Source organism: Anguilla anguilla, chromosome 8, assembly GCF_013347855.1.
Source record: "Anguilla anguilla isolate fAngAng1 chromosome 8, fAngAng1.pri, whole genome shotgun sequence".
Lineage (NCBI taxonomy): Eukaryota > Metazoa > Chordata > Actinopteri > Anguilliformes > Anguillidae > Anguilla > Anguilla anguilla.
In genome coordinates, this window is record NC_049208.1 from 12,373,513 (window position 1) to 12,394,681 (window position 21,169).

Here is a 21,169-nt window from a genome sequence, read left to right on the forward strand (position 1 = left end):
TGGAAATATTTTTAACAACCAAAAAAATGAAAACACAGTTCTTGGCCAACTGCTTGCTGTTAGCAGGAACAGTTTGTAGTTTGTCTTTGAGTTTACTGGATGCGGGCCTTGAACTGAGCTTCAGACATCTCCCCTAGAGTGTGTCAATGTCACAGCACAGCTAGCAGGCTGGTCTGCTAGAAGGTATGTCCACATGGTCATTCCACCCCAACTCAACCTTACTTCAAACGGCACAAACAGAATATCAGTACCACCAATGACATAATTGCAGCTCTATATAATAATATTAATAGTAATAATAATAATATTAATGGAGAGCATGGATACGACGCCTTCCAGGATCTCAAAGCGTTTGACAATGGGAGAAACCAATCAATGACCACCGTGTAGAAACCAAATGAAAGACAAAGGCTCAGCTTAAATCCTTTCATTGGTACAGGTTTAATAACATGGAACTACAGCAGGAAAGTATTTTCTTTCAAAAAAGCGAAATTATGAATGCCAGTCAGATGGTTGCGTTTTTTTTTGTTGTTGTCATTTTGTCTTAATCTCTCCACAAACAAAATTTAAGAGGGGAAGCTTGTGTCTGCAATGAGGCATGTCTATTTGTCCCTTTTTCAGACAGGGTTAGTTGGCAGACGTGTTTATTTGATTGAAGAGTTTGTCTTTGATAACCTGTGACATCAGACCGTGGATTGCTTCTATGGTAGTTTTGCAGCTGAAAAGAACAGGATAATAATGTTTGCATTTTTTGAAGGCAGAGATGGTGATCTATACTGAGGATATAGATCAGAATGCAACTTCGATTTACATTCTTTGCCAAATCATAAAGTTCAAAACACTTTAACCCTTTACTAATTTAATATAGCAATGTAACACTTAACTGTGACACAAACACTGATTTTAGGAAAATTACATAACATTAATAAAATAAATAAATAAAACCCATACACTTCACATAACATAATGATGAGAACAGGCCATTCAGCCCAACAATACTCGCCATTTTTCCTACCACTAAAGGGTACCCAGTGCTCACTGTTTACCTACAGACTAGATAGTATCTACAGCCATATCAAGCCTGGTCTTGAAAACACCCAGAGTTTCTGCCTCTACTACATGACCTGGCAAGCTATTCCACACAGTAACTACTCCCTGTGAGTAGAGATACTTTCTGATCTCTGTGAAGAATTTACCTTTCGCCAGTTTTGCCAATCTATGTCCCCTCGTTCTACTGAGAGAACTCAACCTGAAGAATCTCTTGTAGTTCACTTTGCTAATCCCTCTTATGAATAAACATTACATTAAACACAATGTGAAAATAAAACAATGAAACATGCTAACCATTATCCTCAAGATCTCTTATGTATGTTACCTTACCAACCCATTATTACGAATAGTTGGCACAGTAACATGTTTTCCCATAATACACTGCAGTCAAGTCTTTGTATACTGGGCACTCGTTCCCCATCGCTCAAGTGCCTTTTTTATACAAGAACCTACATGTATATAAATTACCAAGCCGGTTATAAAATACAGCCAGAGGCTGCAGCACACACACCAGCCTGCCAGGAACTTTGTTTTGCCGCTTTCCACTTTAAACTGCAGGGGGCGCTACCCTTACCTGTCTCGCGTGGCCTTGGCTAGCTTGTCCTCGGACTTCCGGTCGTGGGTGTCCAAACCCAGCATGAAGCTGCCCCTCCCCAGCTGGGCCTCCGACTGCTCCAGCTTCTCTGACAGGTCGAACACCTGGCCCGTGGTGTAGTCCGAATTCTGGGGGGCGGAAGGCACAGAGAGACACCGGCGGACTCGCGTCAACGTTCCCCGACCTGCCCTGCCCGCGGCGTACAGAGGATACCGAGGTCACACTGTGGTCGAGTTGGGGTTCACTTACGGTCAGCAAGCTCGAAGAGCTGAGCGTGTTCACCCAGTATTTGTTCCAAAGGAGCTCCAGCAGTTTGCGGTCCAGTGATGATTTGAAGTAAGTCACTTCCAAGGCATAGTACCTAAAAACCAAAACAGCTCAGTGAGGACAGAGATGGTACCTTACGTAACAGATTAGGAATGAACGCTAAATAAATGTCAAACATGCAGACAATAAAGAATGTAATGCAACTGCTATTTGTAAAAATTATGTTATGTTTTGCATCTGCCAAATGCCTACATTTTAATGTAATGTAATCCCTGGATAAAGGTATCTGCGCAGAGAATGTGATGTAATACAAATGTCTTGTTGCTGGAAAGAAGAGTTTAACCCTGGTTTGCCGTGAGGTCAGAGATCACAGGTCAGAGATGAGACTCACTGTTTGCAGTGGACACCGAAATCTTCAATCTTATTCAGTGGAATTGTCTGGTACTCTGAGGGACCCTCATCAGGGGGCTTGTAGCCCTGAAATCAAACAATCAATCAAATGTGAGTTTCATCCTTTTTAATCAGTCCCCCTCAGCCCCCCCCCCCCCAAAAAAAACATAGAAGGTCCTATTGCATTATTATCTATTTCAAATTAGGAGTGTAAAAAATTGGAACTTCATGTAGATTACATAAAACAATACCTGAATACATTTTTAAAATCTGTTCATAGACAACAATTTTTACAACAACCTTGACACTAGGATTCAGGAGACCACCTCAAACAGCATATTTGCTATCATTATTTATTACATTACTAAGCACCCATGGCCTGGATACCTTGGGATATGTTCTGAATGCCCCTAGGTTGACTTTTCCAGCTGAGATGGTTCGGGTAGGGTCAATCTGAAAGAATAAGAATGGAAAGTGACACGTGTTCAGAGGCGCATTAACAAAACATGGCCTCAGGTCAGCTACACTGAATAAAGTGCTTTCATCACCTACGCCTGATGTTAAAAATGGTTAAAATAGCACACAATAACACCACTTGCACTTGCAGTGCTAAAGAACAGAATAAATGAGGTAAAGTTCTCTTAAAGTTCCTAAAATAATAACATGTCCACACAATAAAAGTAAATGCATCTTATGCAATCATTATATTATTTAAATTAGCCAACATGATCAAATCAACATACACATACATACAAACATAAAATATTCATTATAAAAAATATATGTGTTCCTGTATTTTCTACACATATAGGATATGAAAACATAAGCTTGAGCTCTTAATGTATAGGAAGCAATGTGGTCACAGCAACATCTAATTGACTTTCTGAATCTTTGAAGTTTAAGAATATCTGGACGCAGGAGATGCAACAATTGCAACTGCAGCCTGAAGAAAGCCACCAGTGCTCACCAAAATGCATGAAGGTCCTGGAATTTCAGACGGTTTTTTGAAAACCAACCAAGTGAGAAATGTTGCCAGATAGAGGTTTGGAAGTAATGACGACAAATTGCTCCAATGACATTATTTTTGCCAAATTAATCAGCAAACCTAAAACATATGCCTAAAAGCAGCTGGCCAAACAGAGGTCTGTGTTCAGCCATTTAGCCAACAGTCAGCACTTGGGGGAACTCCCTGAACATGAACATTCCTACCCTCAGCATCCCAGAGACCATTTTACATCTCCATCATGGTGACTGTGCATTTCCTTTTGAGCAACAATTACCAAGAGTAAACTAGCTGTTGCAATACCATACAAAATGTCACTGTACCTACCACCACTGCCACAAAAGGCTCCTGAAACTGCTGGTTGAGCATCTGTGTACTGACGTCAATGCCCGACAGCCAGCAACCATAGCCAGGATGACTGTGGTACCAGCCAATGGCATTCTCTAGACGTCCAACCTAATGGTGCAGGGAAGACAAGAGTCACAAGCACAGTATAACATGTTGGTTTCCATCTTGGTGAACAGTGTGGAATTGTTAGTTAGAGTGAGTAAATATATTCTGTAAGACCTGGAATCAATCTTCGACACGTTTCAGTGGCGTATTAAGTATTTTACACCCGCACTAACAGATTCGTGTAAGCGGTTTGGGCGTTACTTAAAACATATTGTAACGCTAGCGAGGTCTGACCTGCTTGGCATTCTCGATGTACGCAGCCATGTACTCGTAGGCTGCTGCTTGCGCGTTGACACGGGTCTCCGTGCCTTCCACTGGCAGAGCGAAGCTGTCCATGATCATCATAGTCTCCCCGTCCACTTTCCCCAGCATCAACCCCATCACCTCCAGATTACCACCGGACCTGGCGTGCATCACCATCTTCAGCAGTGCAAGAGCAGAAATCTTGCAGTACTTGAAATAGTGGTGGCTGAAATAAATAATGGAATAACATTATTATCATAACTTGCAGCATATTACAATTAACAAATAAAGTTAGTCTGGGCGTAAATAAAACTTAAGTCACCAACAGGTCTAGTTAGCACTGTCGAATTCCTAGATAGACTAGCTAGTTAGAGCATCATAACCCTGCTATCAATCCCCAGTAGACTATGCCTATAAATTACACCGCAATATTATCAACTTCACTGCACAACACATTACATGTCAGCATGCTAGCTAAGTCAACTAGTCCAGACTTTCCGTTAGCTTGATCGGAAAAATAAAATAAAAAGGCCTTGGCAACGTACGCTAGTTAACGACTAAAACGTTCAATTAAATTTAGAAATTTCACGTGTATAATACACACTCACTCTTTTGTCCATGGTTTAGCCGCAAGAATTTCTTGCTGTTGTTTCTTGTCATATTTATAAATTTCATCTATGCTTTGAACTTCTTGCATACTGTTTGAAAGCTCCCAGGTTTTCTGGGCCATGCTGCTCCCGGCCATTTTCCAAACGTTCAAAAAACTTCAGTTCACTTATGCTTAAAGATGTGCCTTAATGTCTAGTTATCCAATGTGCCTTTAAATACTAATTTATCGATTTGCCATGAAGGTAAACAGCAATTATAGTTGCTGAAAATCTACATTAGCTTGCTGACTAGCTAGCTCCAGTTTGCCGACATACAACCAAAACAACCATGTCAGTGGACTATACCATAAACATGGAAAAGGTATCAAAGACCCTTAGAGAAACCTTGTCACCCAAATAATATTTTTATTTTTGCGCCTCATGAAAAAATAGGCGTACAGATAAATCTACAATAAGAATCCTTTCTAAATGCGTATATGAAATGGTGTATGCATTTATTTATTTTTATTTGCAAATGTATCGTTAGTTCTGGCGTCCTAATTGAATGGTTCGGTCTTAACGTCATGGGGAAACGCACTCAAACTGAGGACGTAAAAAAAGTCACAGCGGCCTCCACAGGACAGCATTTACAAATGCACAGCACCCATAGACCGTATAAAAATAGACACCACCGCATAATTCTTTATGCTGTGCCCTCATTTTTGATAGATTGGCGTTTAATATTGTTAATTGAATAATTGCCGTACGTTTAGTAGTTTGGGAACTGCAAGGACCTTAACAACGGAACGAAATGATGTCTTTAAAAAGTAGATGACGCATGATATCGAAAATCGGCTAATCATACTTCCCCAACTAAACAGAATTACAGTTTGCCGGTCTAAAGTAATGAGCAAGGTACCTATATTTGTTTCTTTTAATCGTTTATGAAGCCCAGGTGTATGCATGATCTTACATTGTAGCTACATTTATTGATAAGCCTGTCCTTGAATGCAAAATACACCAAAACATCCACGAATCAACTGTATTGTTGATTCATGGACGCATGTATTGTAATGGCAACAACCTCTGTTCACTTGTAACATGCCATTACAACTATCTACTACTACCCGAAATGTCATTTTGATCTCACTCCGGTCCAATAGAGGTCGCCGTACAAGTAATTTCGCGGTTCTTTGTCATTGGCGAACATAGTCCATCTGCTTTGAATCAAGTAGCCTAGATTTTAGCTAGTTGCTGCAGCTGTTAGCTAGACGATATAGCTAACAGATGGTCATAGTCGTTGACAACTTTCGCCTTTCTGGGCATTTCTCCGCGGATCTCTGGGGATTGCCTGGATTATAGTTGTTGCAGCATATGAGCGCCTCTTAAACATTGTAAGTACACATTTCACAGCCGATGGTTGCCATTAGTTGACATAACCTATGGAAGGAAGGAATCAATATAAGATCGGAAACATGTTAGCCAGCAGCTGTCTAGGTAGCTGTTAGATTGTATCGCTTGTCCAGCAAAATAAGCGGGCGTTTACACGTCATTAGCTGCTTAGCATGCTAGCCTACCTAAGTGAAAAGGCCGTGAAGAATTGCACTTGGAGGGAGCTTGCTGGCATTCTAGCGGGCTGTGAACTGTCCCAACTGACAAACGTTAGTTAGAGCTAACTGGTAATGTTATTTTTTTGATATGTTAATAAGTTGGCTATGTTACCTAGCAGGCTTTCTGACGTTACAATGTGGGGAAAAAATCAAGAAAACTGTCCAAAAATTAAACTGGTACTGGTAGACCACTTCAGTGTTAGCCAAGATAGCGGCGTTATAGATTCTGTGGAAATTATTTTGCCGAAAGCTAACCAACTACCTAGCTCACTCACTTTGTATGGTTTTGATCATGGAAACATGACTATTTGTTAAAAGTGGGTTGGGAATGGGAGGTTGGTGCGCTAATGTTGCTAATGTTAGATACGGTGGAATAACACTCTGGCCTAAAGTTACACTTCCAACGCGGTGGTTGCCTGACAACGGATATTAAAGAGACAGTACGCAATTACCTTATCAGATTGTTGTTCTGCAACAGGTAACGTCACGCCCCGTTGGATTCCATCAGGTTCTGCAGTTCTGCGGGTCAGGCCATGGTAGCTGTAAGGCCTTTTTCACACACACAATTTATATAAAAATTTAAAAAGTGATGAGCGCACCAAAATCGTTCACGGGCCAAACCTGACACTTCAGAAGCCTTGGCCTTTGAATGGATCAGGTGTCTTGATCCATTTCATACAAAGCTAGCTACATGTGTAGGCATTCCTACTGAGAGAAGATTGTTGACTGGAATCATCTAAATTGTGAAATTTAATTTAATGTAGAGAAAGGAAAAAAGTTATAGGGGCATATGGTGCCCATTTTGAGACCTAATGCTGTTCTCCTTGTACTCCTGCCTCACGATGCTGGAACATGTTTATTTTCTGTTCAAAATTGTGGTGGGAGGGGGGAGCATGGGATATGCCAGATTGAATTTGAGGAAGAAGGCTATCCTAAAATGGGCACAGTTGAACGTATTAAGCAGTTTAATGAAATGGCCAACAAGTGGCAAAGACTACTGTAAAAATGATTAGATCAGTGAGCCATGTGGGCGTCTCTAGCGTATTGAGGCGAGCTGCCTGTCTGTTGCTCTATTACTCTAAGTGATTGGACAGCGTTATTTAGAGGGAGCAGATGCAGAGCTCTAAGAGAGGAGGTTTGACTGAGGGTAAAGAAGTGCTTAGCTTTGCTGGAGTTGTCTAGAGACAGAGCTAAATCTTCCTGGTGTTGGAGAGGGCACAGGGCTGAATGTGTGCTGGATTGTGCTGGAGGATTGAAGACTGGGGCTCTAGCATGGTAAAGCCTCCTTTGATTAGTGTGGACTGGAATTCTTTATCTACAGGTTATAAACCAGAGGGTTTACTTTTGGACATCTGCATTTCTATTGAAATTGGCTGCCAGCCTGTCTGTCATTCAGGAGAATGAATTGGCATTTTACAGTGTCTCAGTGCTTTGTATGGGTTTTGCTATGTGCATACTTTGTAGGCACTGAAGGAAGATGGACGATGACCTGGAGAGCTTTCTTGCCGAGCAGAAGGCTAAAGTGGCTGAGGAGAGGGCCATTTTGGCTCAGGATCCACCCTATCTGGAAATCAGGGTTAGTTCTGCTCTTTTTCAATTTTGCCTGCAGCCTCCATATGCAATGCCGAGGGTGTGTGGTACTGGCTGTGGTTCTGTACAAGCAGCAGCATTCAAACTGTAACCGTGAAGCTCAGTGACATGGTTTTCTGCAGGGTAATAGTTTTTGTGTTGGAGTATGTTTAACCAAGGACTAAATGGCAGCCGGCAAATGCGTCAGTAAATGAGGTCATTTTGCAGGGATCTAGTTGATTATTTATTTTTTAATACCATCATTAAGAGAAAGCAAAATCGCTTTTAAACTCATTACGGCAAGTGCAGCAGAATAGCAACCATTTAATGGATGTGTTATACGGAGGGGGAAAAAGTGTAAAGAGAATTTTAATGCATTTCTATCTCCGAACACACAAGGAAGTGTGTGTATGTCTATGCTTTTGTGTGTTTTGTAAAATGAGGATAAATTCAATCAAATATCTGGGGTGAAACTGTAGGATAAACTCACACTTCTGTTCGGTGGTGCAAACTATCAATGCTGAGTGTTATGTGGCACTGATATAATGTAGTAAAGCTATCTCTTCTCATTCTTTGGTGATTGGACTCTAAGCAGACAAAGGGTTTCAATGCCTACAACTCCACCATAAAGGAAAATATCCCTCCCTCCAAATGGTCCTCGGTCCAGAGACCTCCCAGCAATCCAGGTAAAATTCCCTTCTGCAGAGAGTCTGCAATTTTAGACATTATGATCAGCATTTGCTAACGCAGAGAAGAATCCCACACAGGCTTCTGAAATACTTGCTTATTTACAGTTCTTGTGTACAGGGAATGTAGTCACTTTTCTTTATTGTCTGGTTCTTTGGTTCTTTTTTGTTGCTCCTTCAGTGCCTGTACTTCCGTTTATACCGGTTTTGTACTTCTCTGCCTGTAAGTGTCATGAGTAATAACCTGAGGTGTCTTCAGAGCGTGTGTGGTGCTTGTGCTGTCGTGATTTGACTTATGTATGTAATCTGAGCGGTGATTCTGTGTGCACTTTACCTTCCCTTAGAGGAGAGTGCCGGCCTGAGCTTACAGCTGGGGGAGGACTATGAGAGGAAGAAGCACCGGCTACAGCAGGAGCTGCGTCTGGACTACCGGCGCTACATGGCTCAGGTGAGCCACTTAACGCTTCAGCAATGAGCGCACGCTTCCTGTAGACACCTGCAAACATCCTCATCGTGGGTAGAACAAGTGTAACCCTATTGTCCATTTGTATTGTGATTTATATTTCAAGTTGAAGTAACGATGTAGGGTACCTTTGCGTTGGGTGTATCACTGGTGCCCATCTCAGGATTTAAACTCCAGAGTGCTGTTCCTTGACCCCTGTGCCATGCTACTGTACTGGGTTTTCTCTTGGTTATCTTGTGCTCTAGGGAAAGCAGGTGAATGTAGCTGCAGGGGAAGCAGGGCTTTCCCAGCACGGCCTCTCCCTGCCCCTCACAGTGAGCAGACGTGCACAGGTAGAATAGGCATTTCTGTGTGTGCTTTTACAGAAGCAAGCTCTACATCCATTTCACTAGGAGTGTGCTGATACTGAACACTGTGATGAATGTAAGTTAGGAAATCGGGCTGCCCTGCAAGTTGGACCCAAGCGACTCTGTCCCCATCTGCAGGCCCTCTCCAAAGGTCCCTCGTACTCCCTCGAAAATCAGCCCAGCCCTAGACCCCCCACCATCAGAGAACAGCCCCCCTCCAGGAAAGACGCCACCACCCTGATAGAGGCCGGGCAGTCTGGACCGGCGGTGCCCAGGGGGCGGAGACTTCACGAGGGGAGGGGCTACCGACCAGGGGGGGAGCTGGACCAATGGGAGAGGCCCAGGGGCACGAGGGCTGAGCTCGGCTGGGGGCGGGACTGTTCGGACTACGAGGAAGAGGAGGAGCTTCCTGCCCTGGACAGGAGAGCACCCAGAGGAAGCCAGGAGCCGGGCCACACGGACAGGAGGGGGCGACGTTACAGAGCTGACAGGTAGGACTGAACCCCTCCCTCCACATGGCTCTGAGAGGCGTGTTAGTGATGGGGTTTGTGGGTTGTCACTCTCCCATGAAGGCAATCATCCTTTTCTTTATTAAGATTTACCCTGGTTTTTAATGTGAATTCATATTTCCCCTTTTCTCTTCATTTGGAATGCAATTTAGTATTTGTTACTTTGCACTTTTCCCCTCACACAGTGACGGTATGAATTGCTGTCTGTCTGTTTCAGAGATGTGCCGAGACTCAGGGAGAGGGGTCTCAACGACTTTGAAGACTTCCCGGAAATGTTCCGCTATGTGCAAAGACTGCGAAATGAGAATAGGTACCGCTTACCAGCAGCTGTCACTGTCCAATCACCACTGATCCGACCCAGAGGGCCCCTGCAGGGCCTGCTGTCATGGTGACCGTGCCTCTTGAGTACCCTGCTGTATGTCACACTGACAGAAGGTCCCTGTCTGTGTTGCGGTGGGGACAGCCGTGCACCTTCCCAGCATGCTTTGTCACGCACTTCAGCGGGGATGTGTTGCTGTCAGCATGACATAAGTCGTGCTACGGGAGGGAAGACTGAGGAGTCTGATGTCTCTGTGCTCCAGGCTTTTGAGGGAGAGGAGAGGGGCGGAGCCTCCTCCCGCATGCGACGATGACCGCAGGGACGAGAGCCTAGGGACGCTGTCCACAACCCCAAAACCCAGGTACCCCTCTCTCCTCACGGGGTCTCGTCTGCCCAAAGCATCTCTGTAGGCGGGCACCAACCACGATTGCATTAGCAAGATGCTCTGGATAGCGGTGTCTACATAATTAATTACTGTAATGAACACTTGGTCTCTATTGGTTGGTTGCCAAAGTATATTTTTTATAGGCTTGTTCAGAACACTGCCCTGCTTGTGTTGGTGTAAATTGGGTCTCTGTAATCGGTTTGCTGTGTATTTTCACATAGAGCTGCAGGTGTTTCCCTTGAGAATACAGTGTAAAGGGAGGTATTAAATGAGTGCAGCGTGCGCTCAGTCAGCGGTTCTGCCAGAAGAGCTGCATCGATCCACAGGAGAGCACTGTGATTGAACAGCCTGCCTGTTGATTTGTGGGCAGTGGGGTGGCAGGCAGTCACTTTCCTCTGCTATTGACGAATAGCCAGCAGGCTGCAGAACTGCCCTACAGCTGATGTGAACGGGAGCCAGAGGGAATCCTACTGTGGAGAGCCCCGTCAGCCATGTAGGATTGTGGGTAAAATGCGGGTACGTTTCAGGCTTCAGGAGGCGGGGCCGGGGAGGCCCAATGAGAAGTCCAGGTCCACCGTCAGGAAGGACGAGGCGGAGTTCGCCACGGGGCTGATGATTGGTGAGATCCATCCCTCCTCACCAGTGTGGGCTGTCCGATTCGCTGAAATGGTTTGTTTTAGCGCTAGCTAGCATTAGCGTTAAATAGCATTATTAAAGCTGAGTGGGTTGAAGGGTCTTTTCCCACAAAAACACAAAAACCAGGCAGTGTATTGTAGATTCTATCATTGTACATTTAAGTAGTTACATATTTGTTCCGTATTAATGAGCAGTGTGAGTGTGTGAGAGAGAGAGGGTTGTGAGTTCATGTGTGTTCTGCGAGTTAAAGATGATTCATGACTGCGCAGGTGCTGCAGATGCAGACGCTGTTGCGCAGAGGAGGAAAGAGCTGTACAGACAGGAGCTGCAGGAGCAGATGGCCGAACAGCAAAGAAACCGAAAGAGGTGGGCAGGCTTTACCTCAGCATGTCACTCACTACTCCTAGCTCTCTGATTGGTCATGTTTCTTTTGTGGTATGTAGAGAGGTCAAGGGTACATCATTTTATGCCTATGCCAGTTTTTCCATTTGAGTGAAGGATCTGGCCTGCTCACAGCTCTGGCTCCTTAGCTTCCCCTTAGGGTAGCGTTACAGCAGACACTCCTGAATTATGTAGATTTAACGGCACTGTTAAACATCCCTGGGTGATAAGACTGTATAACCAATGCTATCATGTTTATTGATCTCTGGAGCTTTGATTCCTGCAGTAGAGGATGTACACTGTCTTATGAGCTGTTGAGAGAACTTTCTTGTGCTTATTGTATTTAGAACATATTTGTATGGCATTTGTTTTAATATTATTTACATTTTTGTTGTTAGGGAGAAAGAACTGGAGCATAAAGTTGCTGTCACAGGAGCTTTAGACCCAGAAAAACCGGTGAGTGAAGGCTTATGCTGTTAGGTCTTGACGTAATTTATTCACTTGATGATTGCAGTGTTTTAGCATTTCAGAGAAATCCTTTGTGTTCATTTTCATCTAAGTAATAATTGTAATGTTTTAACATTGATGCTAATTGGTGGTCACAGCCTGACCGCATCAGGTATTTTGGACCAATGGGGCGCAACTCCTCCCAGATGGGGCGTGGCCTAGATGCACCTAGCAGGGTAGACTTGGGGGGAGCGGCTCATGATGAGAGGCTGCCCCCTGAAAGACCACGTGTGGCCTTCCAGTCCCCCCTCCTGGACTATGGCGCCGCCCTGGGGGTGCTGGAAGGCAGCACGACCAGCGGGGTCACCCCTGTCCATGAGGACTACCACAGAGGGCCCTCCAGTAACCTGGGAGACCTCAGTGCCGCCAGGTACACCTGACACATTTTCTCATGCTACTTGAAAGTCCTGTGTATATTAATATTTAGAATACTGATTTTAAGTTCCTGAAAGTTCCGTAAAATTAAAATGTAATTGACAGGCATTTTCCTTGAATTGTTTTTTGAGGTGTTTTTGTGATTGACTAGACCGCTTCATGTCGATGTTTTATATAAATGATGTCCTTAGAAACTAATCCTGGGTCAGGCGTTCTTCTTAAAAATGGTTGTGGTTTACGTTTGGTTTGATTAAGCCAATGCTGAGTCTGTACTGTGCCTGATTTTTAGACTCTCAGGTGTCCCTCAGCCTCCTCCGTCCACTCTGAGTGACATGTACAGGACGCCGTATGATGATGCGTATTTCTACTACGGCGCTCGAGACCCGCTGGACCCAGGCCTGGCCCACTGTGAGTGCAGTCCCCAAAACTCACTGTTCTTAAGGTGCTAGAGGTTTACTGTGCAGAAATGCCTCCTGAGGTGCACTATGGGGCACTGTGCTGTCTTGGGCTGAGATTATTCATCCTCAGCCACATAAAAGAAATGTAAAGAAATCAAACCTAATGATGGTACCTATTGAATTTGCAATTACTTGTAATGAGGTATTAATTAAGAAGTCGTAGAGAACATTTAATCGCAGTAAGACCCTTCCAAAGTGGAGTTTGGCATCATTGTGGAGAAATGGCTCTATACACAGGACCAGCATTAGGCGTGGGGTTTAAGGCACTGGCCTTATTACTGGAAGGTTACCGGTTTGGTTTCTAGGCATGCCCCAACTTCCCAGGCTTTTGTACCTTTTGTACAAGATGCTTAACTTGTAAGACTTCAGTACATATAATTACTGCTGTAGAAACACAGTAGATCCTATGTAAGAAGTATAAACTGTGGCTTACATAGAAAGAGGATGTGCATTAGACTGGATAATGAGAATGTGGCGGCTGGTGTCGTATTGGTGAAGATGCTGTTGGTGGTGGTGCTCTGCCCTGATTGGTGTTTTGTGTCTCCTGCAGATGGACCTGCTGCAGCGGCTCCGCCCACAGCCTTGAACCTTCTGTCTGGAGCGCAGTCGCTGGCCCCGCCCGGTCGCCTTGGGCCCCACCCACCGTGAGTCTGGCTTTATCCTTTTTTAATATTTTATTTTTGACTCTGTACCAGTCTTTAATATGCAATTGGTAAGACTATAATGCAATGTGTAAATTCATAATCCTCTGCAGTTACCTAATAATTCCACTTATGCACCAGAAGAGGTGTGCAAGCTCTGATGTGCTGACCCACCAGTACTCCTAAACCCCACCTGTGCATCCGCAGCAGGTGTATGCGCACTCGTGCGGCGCACACGCAGAACATGCGTAGCACACACACACACACAGCACAGGCAAATTCACTTTCATCCGGTAAACAGACCTGCAGTTGCACTTTAACCTCTGATAATGAGCTAATCCTAGTGCAATGTGTGTATTCACGTAGATTCTCCAGTCAGAGGGACGCTGGCCCTTTAAGACCGCGGGCTGGTGTCTTTCCGCCAGGGAAGGATGAGACGCAGGCCAAAGAGAGCCTGCGGAGCTACCAGGAAGCGCTCAAGCAACAGGTCCGCCCCTGAGCCCCGCCCACAAACACCACCTTTATATTCAGGAGAGCTCTTCATTTAGAACACAGCTGGGTTCTCAGCCTCAGTGCACTTAGTGGTGCTGTGCAGGTTTGTTTAAAGAAGGGGTAAGGAGAGAGAGTGTAATGTTTATATTATGTCATTCTCATACCACTCTCTTGCACAGCCCACAGACACAATCGCATAATTCTGCTTCTGGTCGTTCTGTAAATGACCAATGTGTCCTTCATCGTCTGGCGTTTATCGTACCTGTGGGCATGGTGGGTAGAGCAGCTGTTGACGGATGATCTGGCCATTCTGGCTGCAGATCAGAGAGCAGCAGGAGCGCAGGAGGAGGGAGAAGGAGGAGAGGGAGCGGGACGAGGCCCGGCTGGAGGCGGAGATGAGGACCTACGACCCCTGGGGGCGTGGCGGGGGCGGAGCCCCTCTCAAAGACGGCCAAGGAAACCTCATCAGTACGTCCCCCCTGCTGACCTCAACTATGACCCCCCTGACCCTTTTAAAGTTCCTGTTCTTCCTGTGTACTTCCTGTGTGACTGGGGTCATGTGTGTCAACAGGTGATCTAAACCAAATGCACAAAACTAACGAGGAGGCCTACCTGAACCCTTCGTCCCGGGACAAGAGAGAGTTAGGGTCCAGTGACAGGAAAGAGCCTTCCCCCAAAACAGGAGAGAGACCCCCCTCCTCTGTCAGAGTCTCAGGTAACCCCCAATCCTGCTGCCAAAGATTCTTTTCATGGTTTTTGGTGCTTCGCTGACCACTCTGTCCACTCGGACTCTGCAGTCTGCGTTCACACTGACCACTCGCACTCTGCAGTGTGCATTTCCTCTGCGGTAACGTTTCCAGCCTGTCAGACCTGGCTGTTGGTTTTTTCCCGTCAGGTTTTACGTATGGGCAGTCTCCTTTCGCTCGCGGCAGCGTGTTTACAGACGTGCCCACACCACAGCAGCTTCAGCAGCAGGACAAGTACAAGGACTGCCTCAGACAGCAGGTGTGTGTCCTCCCTGTTCCCACTGTAGAGCTGAACCAGGCTGGTTCATTATACCCCTTTCCCACTGTAGAGCTGAACCAGGCTGGTTCATTATACCCCTTTCCCACTGTAGAGCTGAACCAGGCTGGTTCATTATACCCCTTTCCCACTGTAGAGCTGAACCAGGCTGGTTCATTATACCCCTTTCCCACTGTAGAGCTGAACCAGGCTGGCTCATTATACCCCTTTCCCACTGTAGAGCTGAACCAGGCTGGATCATTATACCCCTTTCCCACTGTAGAGCTGAACCAGGCTGGATCATTATACCCCTTTCCCACTGTAGAGCTGGAACCAGGCTGGCTCATTATACCCCTTTCCCACTGTAGAGCTGGAACCAGGCTGGCTCATTATACCCCTTTCCCACTGTAGAGCTGAACCAGTCTGGCTCATTATACCCCTTTCTCACTGTAGAGCTGGAACCAGGCTGGCTCATTATACCCCTTTCCCACAGTAGAGCTGAACCAGGAATCCAGTTGTTATTTTGGTTAAGTGCATTCTGGTATATTCTAAATGTATTTTTGTGCATAATATGACACTATTAGGGAAAGGCTGTATTTGAGAGAGAGTGGTGTGAGGTTTTGAATGTGGCCCTGGTGCATTGTGGGGGCCAGATTGAGGAGAAGCGGTGCAGGGAGGCGGAGGAGCGGGAGCGCCTGCGGCAGGAGGAGGAGAAGGAGGAGAGGAGGCTGGAGGAGCAGCGGGCCAGGATCCTGCGGGAGTACGAGGAGGAGCAGGAGAAGAGGAGGCGGAAAGAGCTGGAGGTGAGCGAGGATCCCTGTCCCGAGGGCGGGGGTGGAAGGGGGTGTCTGTACCTCTGCCTGACATCACACGCCCGTTTCCTCCCCAGCAAAAGGCCAAAAACGAGGAGCTGGCGCGCCTGGCGGAGGAGCGGCGCAAGGAGGCGGAGAGGAAGAAGAAGGAGCAGGAGGAGAAGGAGAGGGAGGCGCGGAGGAGGGAGTACGAGCAGGAGCGGCAGGCGCGGTTGCAGGAGGTGCGTTTCCCTGCTCCTTCACTGAGCCGTGGGATTGGAAGAGGGCTTTTAGACGGGTTGAATCTCATTGGCCGTTTTTATTCCCCTCCTCCTCTTCCTGCTCAGGTGGTCAGGGAACCATCCCCTCCAATCCCGACGCTGCAGAAGAGGTGGGGCTCCCGGTACACGCCCCGCCCCCCCTCCGTGGACAGCAGGCGCTCCACCGTCACCCTTTCTGTGAGTGTCGAGGAGAGACGCACATGAACACCGTCTCCCAGCATGCCTCTATTAACACCAAGTCTGTGTGACATTAAGAACAAATGGCAGATTCTCCTTTGTGGGTCTCTGGTTCTCATGCAGTAAACATGTGGCCTGGAAGCTGAACCCTAACAGTGCCAGTTCTCTAGCTGTGGCCAGAAGCATTTGTGTGCTTTTGCGGATCTGCAGTGTAGGGGAGCCCACAGAGCTCTTGTGAGCTGGTCTGAATAGTACGAATAGAGATTAGCCCAGGTGTAGATTTTCAGGCAGCACAATTCAGGGGTTCCCAAATTTCCCATTGCCTTTCATTCCCATTAAAAATGGAGAAACGGGGATTGCAGTGCTTCTGTGCAGTCTGATGTGAGTGGAGTATTTGGAGTAGCGTATGGACCCTGATGTGAGCATTTTATCCCCCCCCCCTCCAGGAGCGCTGTCTGTCAGGCTCACAGTCTCCCCCTGTACCGGCCCAGAGAAACCAGCTTAGAGCTGCAGGTATGCTGCCTCTCTGCACTGCTCCTGTCTCTGCACCTCCTCTTTCTGCGCCTCCTCCCTCTCTGTACCTGCTCTTTCTGCGCCTCCTCCCTGCCTCTGTACCTCCTCTCTCTGCGCCTCCTCCCTGTCCATGTACCTCCTCCCTCTCTCTACCTGCTCTTTCTGCACCTCATTCCTGTCTCTCTACCTCCTCCCTCTCTCTATACCTGCTCTTTCTGCACCTCATTCCTGTCTCTCTACCTCCTCTCTCTGTGCCTCATCCCTGCTTATGTGTAGCTCTCTCTCTGTAGCTCTCTCTCTCTCTCTCTGCATTCTTTTTTTTGACTGTAGTGCAGGGTGTTCTATGCTGTTTGAATGGCAGTGAGAGCCATTATGACACTGAATAATAACAATACGATCATCTGACCCGCATAAATGACAAGTGGTGTGAATTTGTGTTCACGGCACTTTTTCTGTGACTAACCTTGTGTGTATGTGTGTCTGTGTGTGTCAGCTGAGCAGCAGGGTGTGATCAGTGAGCTGTCGGCTCTGCGCAGGCAGCTGCGCAGTGAACAGAGACGGCTGGGGGAGCAGCTGCAGATGCAGGCTGAGTGGGAGGGGCTGGACACGCCCCTCGGTGAGAGGTAGGGGGCAGTATTTCACTGTGTGCCCATATAAACTTGGACACTGATGTAGAGCTGGGCCTTGGTCAGTTGTCAGAGCTTTCCGTTGTGTTCTGAAGGGCCCTTCCCCGGAAGTTCACTGTGATTGATTGGTTTATGTTTTGTACCAGTCCTCAGGATGTTTCGTAAGGGTGTTGTGTGAGCGAGAATGTTGGCTCTGATGGGTTGGTGGTGGGGAAACAAATTGAGTTCCAGTAAGTAACTGGCCACAGTGTAAAGGCTGTAGTTAGTTTAGTACTATATTCAACTCATTCCGGTGTCAGTTTTTAAATGATGACATCGTGCCTTGGTGTTCTTGAAAGGAAGATGCAGTGTTAGAGGTGTGTGTGCTGTGTGTGTTAAGCTGTGTTCAGTCTGAGATGATGTGCTGTCTCAGTTGCAGGGAGCGCCCTCACGTGGACGTGTTTGACATGGCCCGACTGCGCATTCAGGCCCCTGTCCGGAGACCCTCCTCCAAAACCTCAGAGCCAATCAGTGTCCAGAGCAGCTGTGACTTCAAACCGCTCAGATACAGAGGCAAGTGTGCAGGCCACACCCCGCTCACCGCTCGAATAGGAGCAGATATACTGACCGCACTCTCTCACCAATCAATAAAAAACAAAGCAAAGGTATTGACACCACCTCACCAGTCAAATATACTGGCCACACTGGTGTGACACTAACAAAATGGTGGCTGGTGAACTATTAGCCTCCTGAGTTTTGAATGTTACACCTCAACATGCGTCTGTATGCTTCTGTGATGCAGACAGGGACTCTGCAGAGGACGCAGGGCAGTCCTTGTACCCAGAGCCCCCTGGTGAGGGGAGCATGCAGCAGAGGCGGGCTGCCAACCTGAGGAGGGGCGGAGCCAACGGTCAGTCTCCTGCTGCCTCTTCTGCCCCTGGAACACTCCACATTGCTGAGGTTCAGATAGGATTTGAACTCGTTAATGTGATTAATTTGAGTGCAGAACCTGGAAATTAACTCTGGTTGTTTTTAGGACAGTACATCATATTCCGAACAGAAGAGAGATTTAGTTAAGTACATATGATGGAGAGAACAAGCTGTCCAACCAACCTAGACATCAGCCGTGATGGCTTGCACACTAATGGATGTGCTTTAATTGGTGTCTGACTGAGCGCGCTCACTGGGACTGGCTCTAATGCTTTCCCTCTCTTTTCCTCTGCTCAGATTATTTTGACCTTTCACCTCGGGTCCACCACGTACGTCATACGGTGAGTGAACATGTTCCGATGAGACGATTCAACAATTATCTTTTTAACTCAGAAGGAAGGGAGGGGGGTATTTATCTTATTACACAGGAGGGACAGTGTAGAATTTTCAACATGGGTCCAGATTGCTTTGTGTCTGCAGTGACCTATTGTGACATCACTCTGTCTGTCTTGTTTCAGAGGAAGTGTTCTGAGGATGGTTCTCTCCGAGGGTCTCTGCTGGAGTCAGAGAGTGCATTCATCGGTAAGCTAAAAGTGCAAACTAGTAATGCTAACAGCCTGGTCAGTAACTCCAATTCAAAACCATCCATCTCATTTCCACTTTACTGTCAGCCAATCCGATTACAATGTGCCATGCTAAGAAAAGCTCTACTTCCTTCTTGACTCTTGTGAGACTCGAGTGTGGTTGATTGGGTGGCTTCGCGGGTGATTCAGTGACTCGCTTGTCTCGCCGTTTCAGATCCGAACGGCGAGGCGTTCCCAGTTTCCCCGGAGCCGGAACTGAGGCCCCGGCAGCTCTCCGCCCGAGAGAGGAGGAGGATGAAGAGGGTGGAGGCTCACAGTGTGAGTGCTTTACCTCCACTCCTAAGTCTTACATCAGAACCGTCAGTCCTTCTGTTTCCTACAGAGCCCATGGGGTAGCACAGGGGGGTTTCTGTCTCGGCTGCTCCAATGAGAAGCTGTACACACTTATGCCTACAATTCCCAGAACTCAGTGCAGTATTATACACAAATAACCTATGATGCATTAAGCATCATTTACCTCATTTACAAATGGTGTTGTGGGATGTAGCACAGAGCCAGATCTCAGTAGAACCTGCTTGTCCCCCTGTGCAGGAGAGGGGGAGTGAGAGAGGGGAGAGACAGCTAGCAGATCCCCAGCCCAATCAGGTCAAAGGTCATCAGGGTGATCGAGGGGAGGAGACTGAGGATCCCAGCTGTGGTGACTGGAGAAAAGGTGGGTGAGCGCATATGTACCTATACTACAGGTCTGTCTTAACATGGGACTATCACTGAAAAGAAGGCTGGCTTAATTGGGCACAATGTAACTGCACATTTGAACATTTTTAAATGTACAGTTTCTGGTAAATTTGCAGCCCATGAATGAACTGCATGATGGGAGAATGTATGTTTACTGTGATAATGATGGGTAGTGTGTAATGTTACATGCAGTGGCATGCTAGAGGGCACGCCGTGCATGTGTGTAATAATTAGCTGGAAGTGTGTGTGTGCTGTACAGTTGCCATGGTGATGTAGGTGACATGGCTGTCCCTGCCATCTGCAGCTGAAGGGCACCCCCAAGTCTCTCAGCCGGCCCCACACCGAGAAATCTCCACGGAAACCAGCCGCACGGAGACCTGGACGAGGCCCGGCACCTCGGACACCCTGAAGCGCCTCGGGGCCGACCCCGCCCACTCGGACAGGCCGTCCAGTAGGGAGTCTCTGGTGCACGGTTGGGACGGCCCCTCCACCTATCACGGTTGAGCCCCGTCTTTGCCACGTCCCCTCTCGGCCAATGAACTCACACTCCGCACTTTCTCCAATTAGAATAGTTTCCCCCCCCGAAAGCGCTGACAATGGATCCAGGTTTGGCTTTTCTAGCCCTGCGGCTGCAGTTGGATTTAAGACTGAGACGGCTGATCCTAGATCAGTCAGTAGGGAGAGGCAGACAGTCTGGACAGTGTCTGTGTGCAAGTTGTGTGCTGGTCCTGGTTTGGTCTACTGCAGAATTTGCTTTCAGTGAATTTTCCTCCTCTTCAACTGTGTCACTCCGTCCAACTATTAATGTGCACCCAAACGTATTAATATATACTACCTCTGGTTTATTGTTTAAAAACTTTTAAATATAAGAATGGGAGGGTCACTCTGCTGTTTCTAAAGAATATTTTATGCAATCTAGCAATCAAAAATAAATTTAGATTCTTGGAAAACTTGACAAATTCAAATGGAAGGCTGACATTGGACACAAGTAAAAAAATGTTTTGGACCCCTGCCAAAGACTGAGGTTGAGTTGAGCATTAAGTTTGATATACAGGGTCAAGGGAAGTGCAGTCCAGTGCTTTAGGTCCTGTCTTCAGGCTACAGGGGTTTAATGGTCAATATGGCGTGTGGATGGGCTGGTGTGGTTGGCAAATTGAACACATTGAATTATTGAATGGGTTTAGCCATCCATGTCATTTAAAAGCTGTGCAAATACACACAGGACCTGCACAGCTTGATAAGCCATCAGTGTGAAAATGTGACACTGCCTGTAACCACAGATGTAGCCCAGCCCATCTGCGCTGAGCTGAACGTTGTTTGAACATTTGCTTGGCGTTGCTTGTTGAGCTCACTGTAGCGCAAAGCAGCCATTCCTAAACCTAGACGTGGAGTGTTCCTTTTTTTTCTTTCCCCATTTGGAAAGTGACACGGGCAGTGTTCCCATTTCCTGTGATTTTTCTTAATGTCATCACCTGAAAATGTAATATTTTAATATGCAGTGTGGATATTTTGCCTTGATGTGAATTGGTTTTTGCTTTGGAAATGGTATTTAATAAATTATATTTTTTTAAAGAAATGAACCTGT

At 46.6% G+C, this 21,169-nt stretch overlaps 2 protein-coding genes across 7 annotated transcripts; one reads left to right on the plus strand and one right to left on the minus strand.

Annotated features, from left to right (window-relative positions):
• Positions 1 to 417: 417 nt before the first annotated feature.
• Positions 418 to 4,962, minus strand: cops5 (COP9 signalosome subunit 5). Its single transcript, XM_035428107.1, has 8 exons — positions 4,610 to 4,962; positions 3,993 to 4,227; positions 3,633 to 3,761; positions 2,690 to 2,755; positions 2,304 to 2,389; positions 1,895 to 2,006; positions 1,625 to 1,773; positions 418 to 718 (listed from the first exon to the last, which is right to left on the minus strand). The coding sequence occupies exons 1-8, from the start codon at positions 4,744 to 4,746 to the stop codon at positions 628 to 630; spliced, it is 1,005 nt and encodes a 334-aa protein (XP_035283998.1). The 5' UTR covers positions 4,747 to 4,962; the 3' UTR covers positions 418 to 627.
• An 818-nt stretch (positions 4,963 to 5,780) lies between these two features.
• On the plus strand, positions 5,781 to 21,164 carry LOC118234114 (centrosome and spindle pole-associated protein 1-like). Of its 6 annotated transcripts, none has more exons than XM_035430457.1 (30): positions 5,781 to 5,982; positions 7,663 to 7,774; positions 8,360 to 8,453; positions 8,798 to 8,901; positions 9,162 to 9,248; positions 9,402 to 9,754; positions 9,990 to 10,082; positions 10,354 to 10,452; positions 11,004 to 11,095; positions 11,382 to 11,478; positions 11,892 to 11,949; positions 12,099 to 12,370; positions 12,665 to 12,783; positions 13,384 to 13,477; positions 13,841 to 13,961; positions 14,287 to 14,434; positions 14,538 to 14,681; positions 14,862 to 14,971; positions 15,622 to 15,771; positions 15,858 to 16,001; positions 16,107 to 16,217; positions 16,664 to 16,730; positions 17,224 to 17,353; positions 17,769 to 17,908; positions 18,138 to 18,245; positions 18,563 to 18,606; positions 18,784 to 18,847; positions 19,064 to 19,167; positions 19,441 to 19,561; positions 19,844 to 20,021. In XM_035430457.1, exons 2-30 carry the CDS (start codon positions 7,676 to 7,678, stop codon positions 19,858 to 19,860), a joined length of 3,384 nt encoding a protein of 1,127 aa, XP_035286348.1. In that variant the 5' UTR covers positions 5,781 to 5,982; positions 7,663 to 7,675; the 3' UTR covers positions 19,861 to 20,021. The 6 variants fall into 6 exon arrangements, with proteins under 6 accessions (XP_035286348.1, XP_035286346.1, XP_035286344.1 ...); XM_035430455.1 differs by having other exon boundaries at positions 5,782 to 5,982; positions 17,775 to 17,908; positions 19,889 to 21,164; XM_035430453.1 differs by having other exon boundaries at positions 5,783 to 5,982; positions 17,769 to 17,912; positions 18,142 to 18,245; positions 19,889 to 21,164.
• Positions 21,165 to 21,169: the final 5 nt, after the last annotated feature.

Coding starts and splice junctions, on each gene's coding strand:
- LOC118234114 (XM_035430453.1), top strand. CDS start 7,676: ATGGACGATGACCTGGAGAGCTTTCTTGCCGAGCAGAAGGCTAAAGTG. Junction 8,454..8,797: donor GAGACCTCCCAGCAATCCAG/GTAAAATTCCCT, acceptor ACCTTCCCTTAG/AGGAGAGTGCCGGCCTGAGC. Junction 19,562..19,888: donor CTGTGGTGACTGGAGAAAAG/GTGGGTGAGCGC, acceptor TGCCATCTGCAG/CTGAAGGGCACCCCCAAGTC.
- cops5 (XM_035428107.1), bottom strand. CDS start 4,746: ATGGCCGGGAGCAGCATGGCCCAGAAAACCTGGGAGCTTTCAAACAGT. Junction 2,756..3,632: donor AGCCTTTTGTGGCAGTGGTG/GTAGGTACAGTG, acceptor TTATTCTTTCAG/ATTGACCCTACCCGAACCAT. Junction 1,774..1,894: donor GCTCTTCGAGCTTGCTGACC/GTAAGTGAACCC, acceptor TCCGCCCCCCAG/AATTCGGACTACACCACGGG.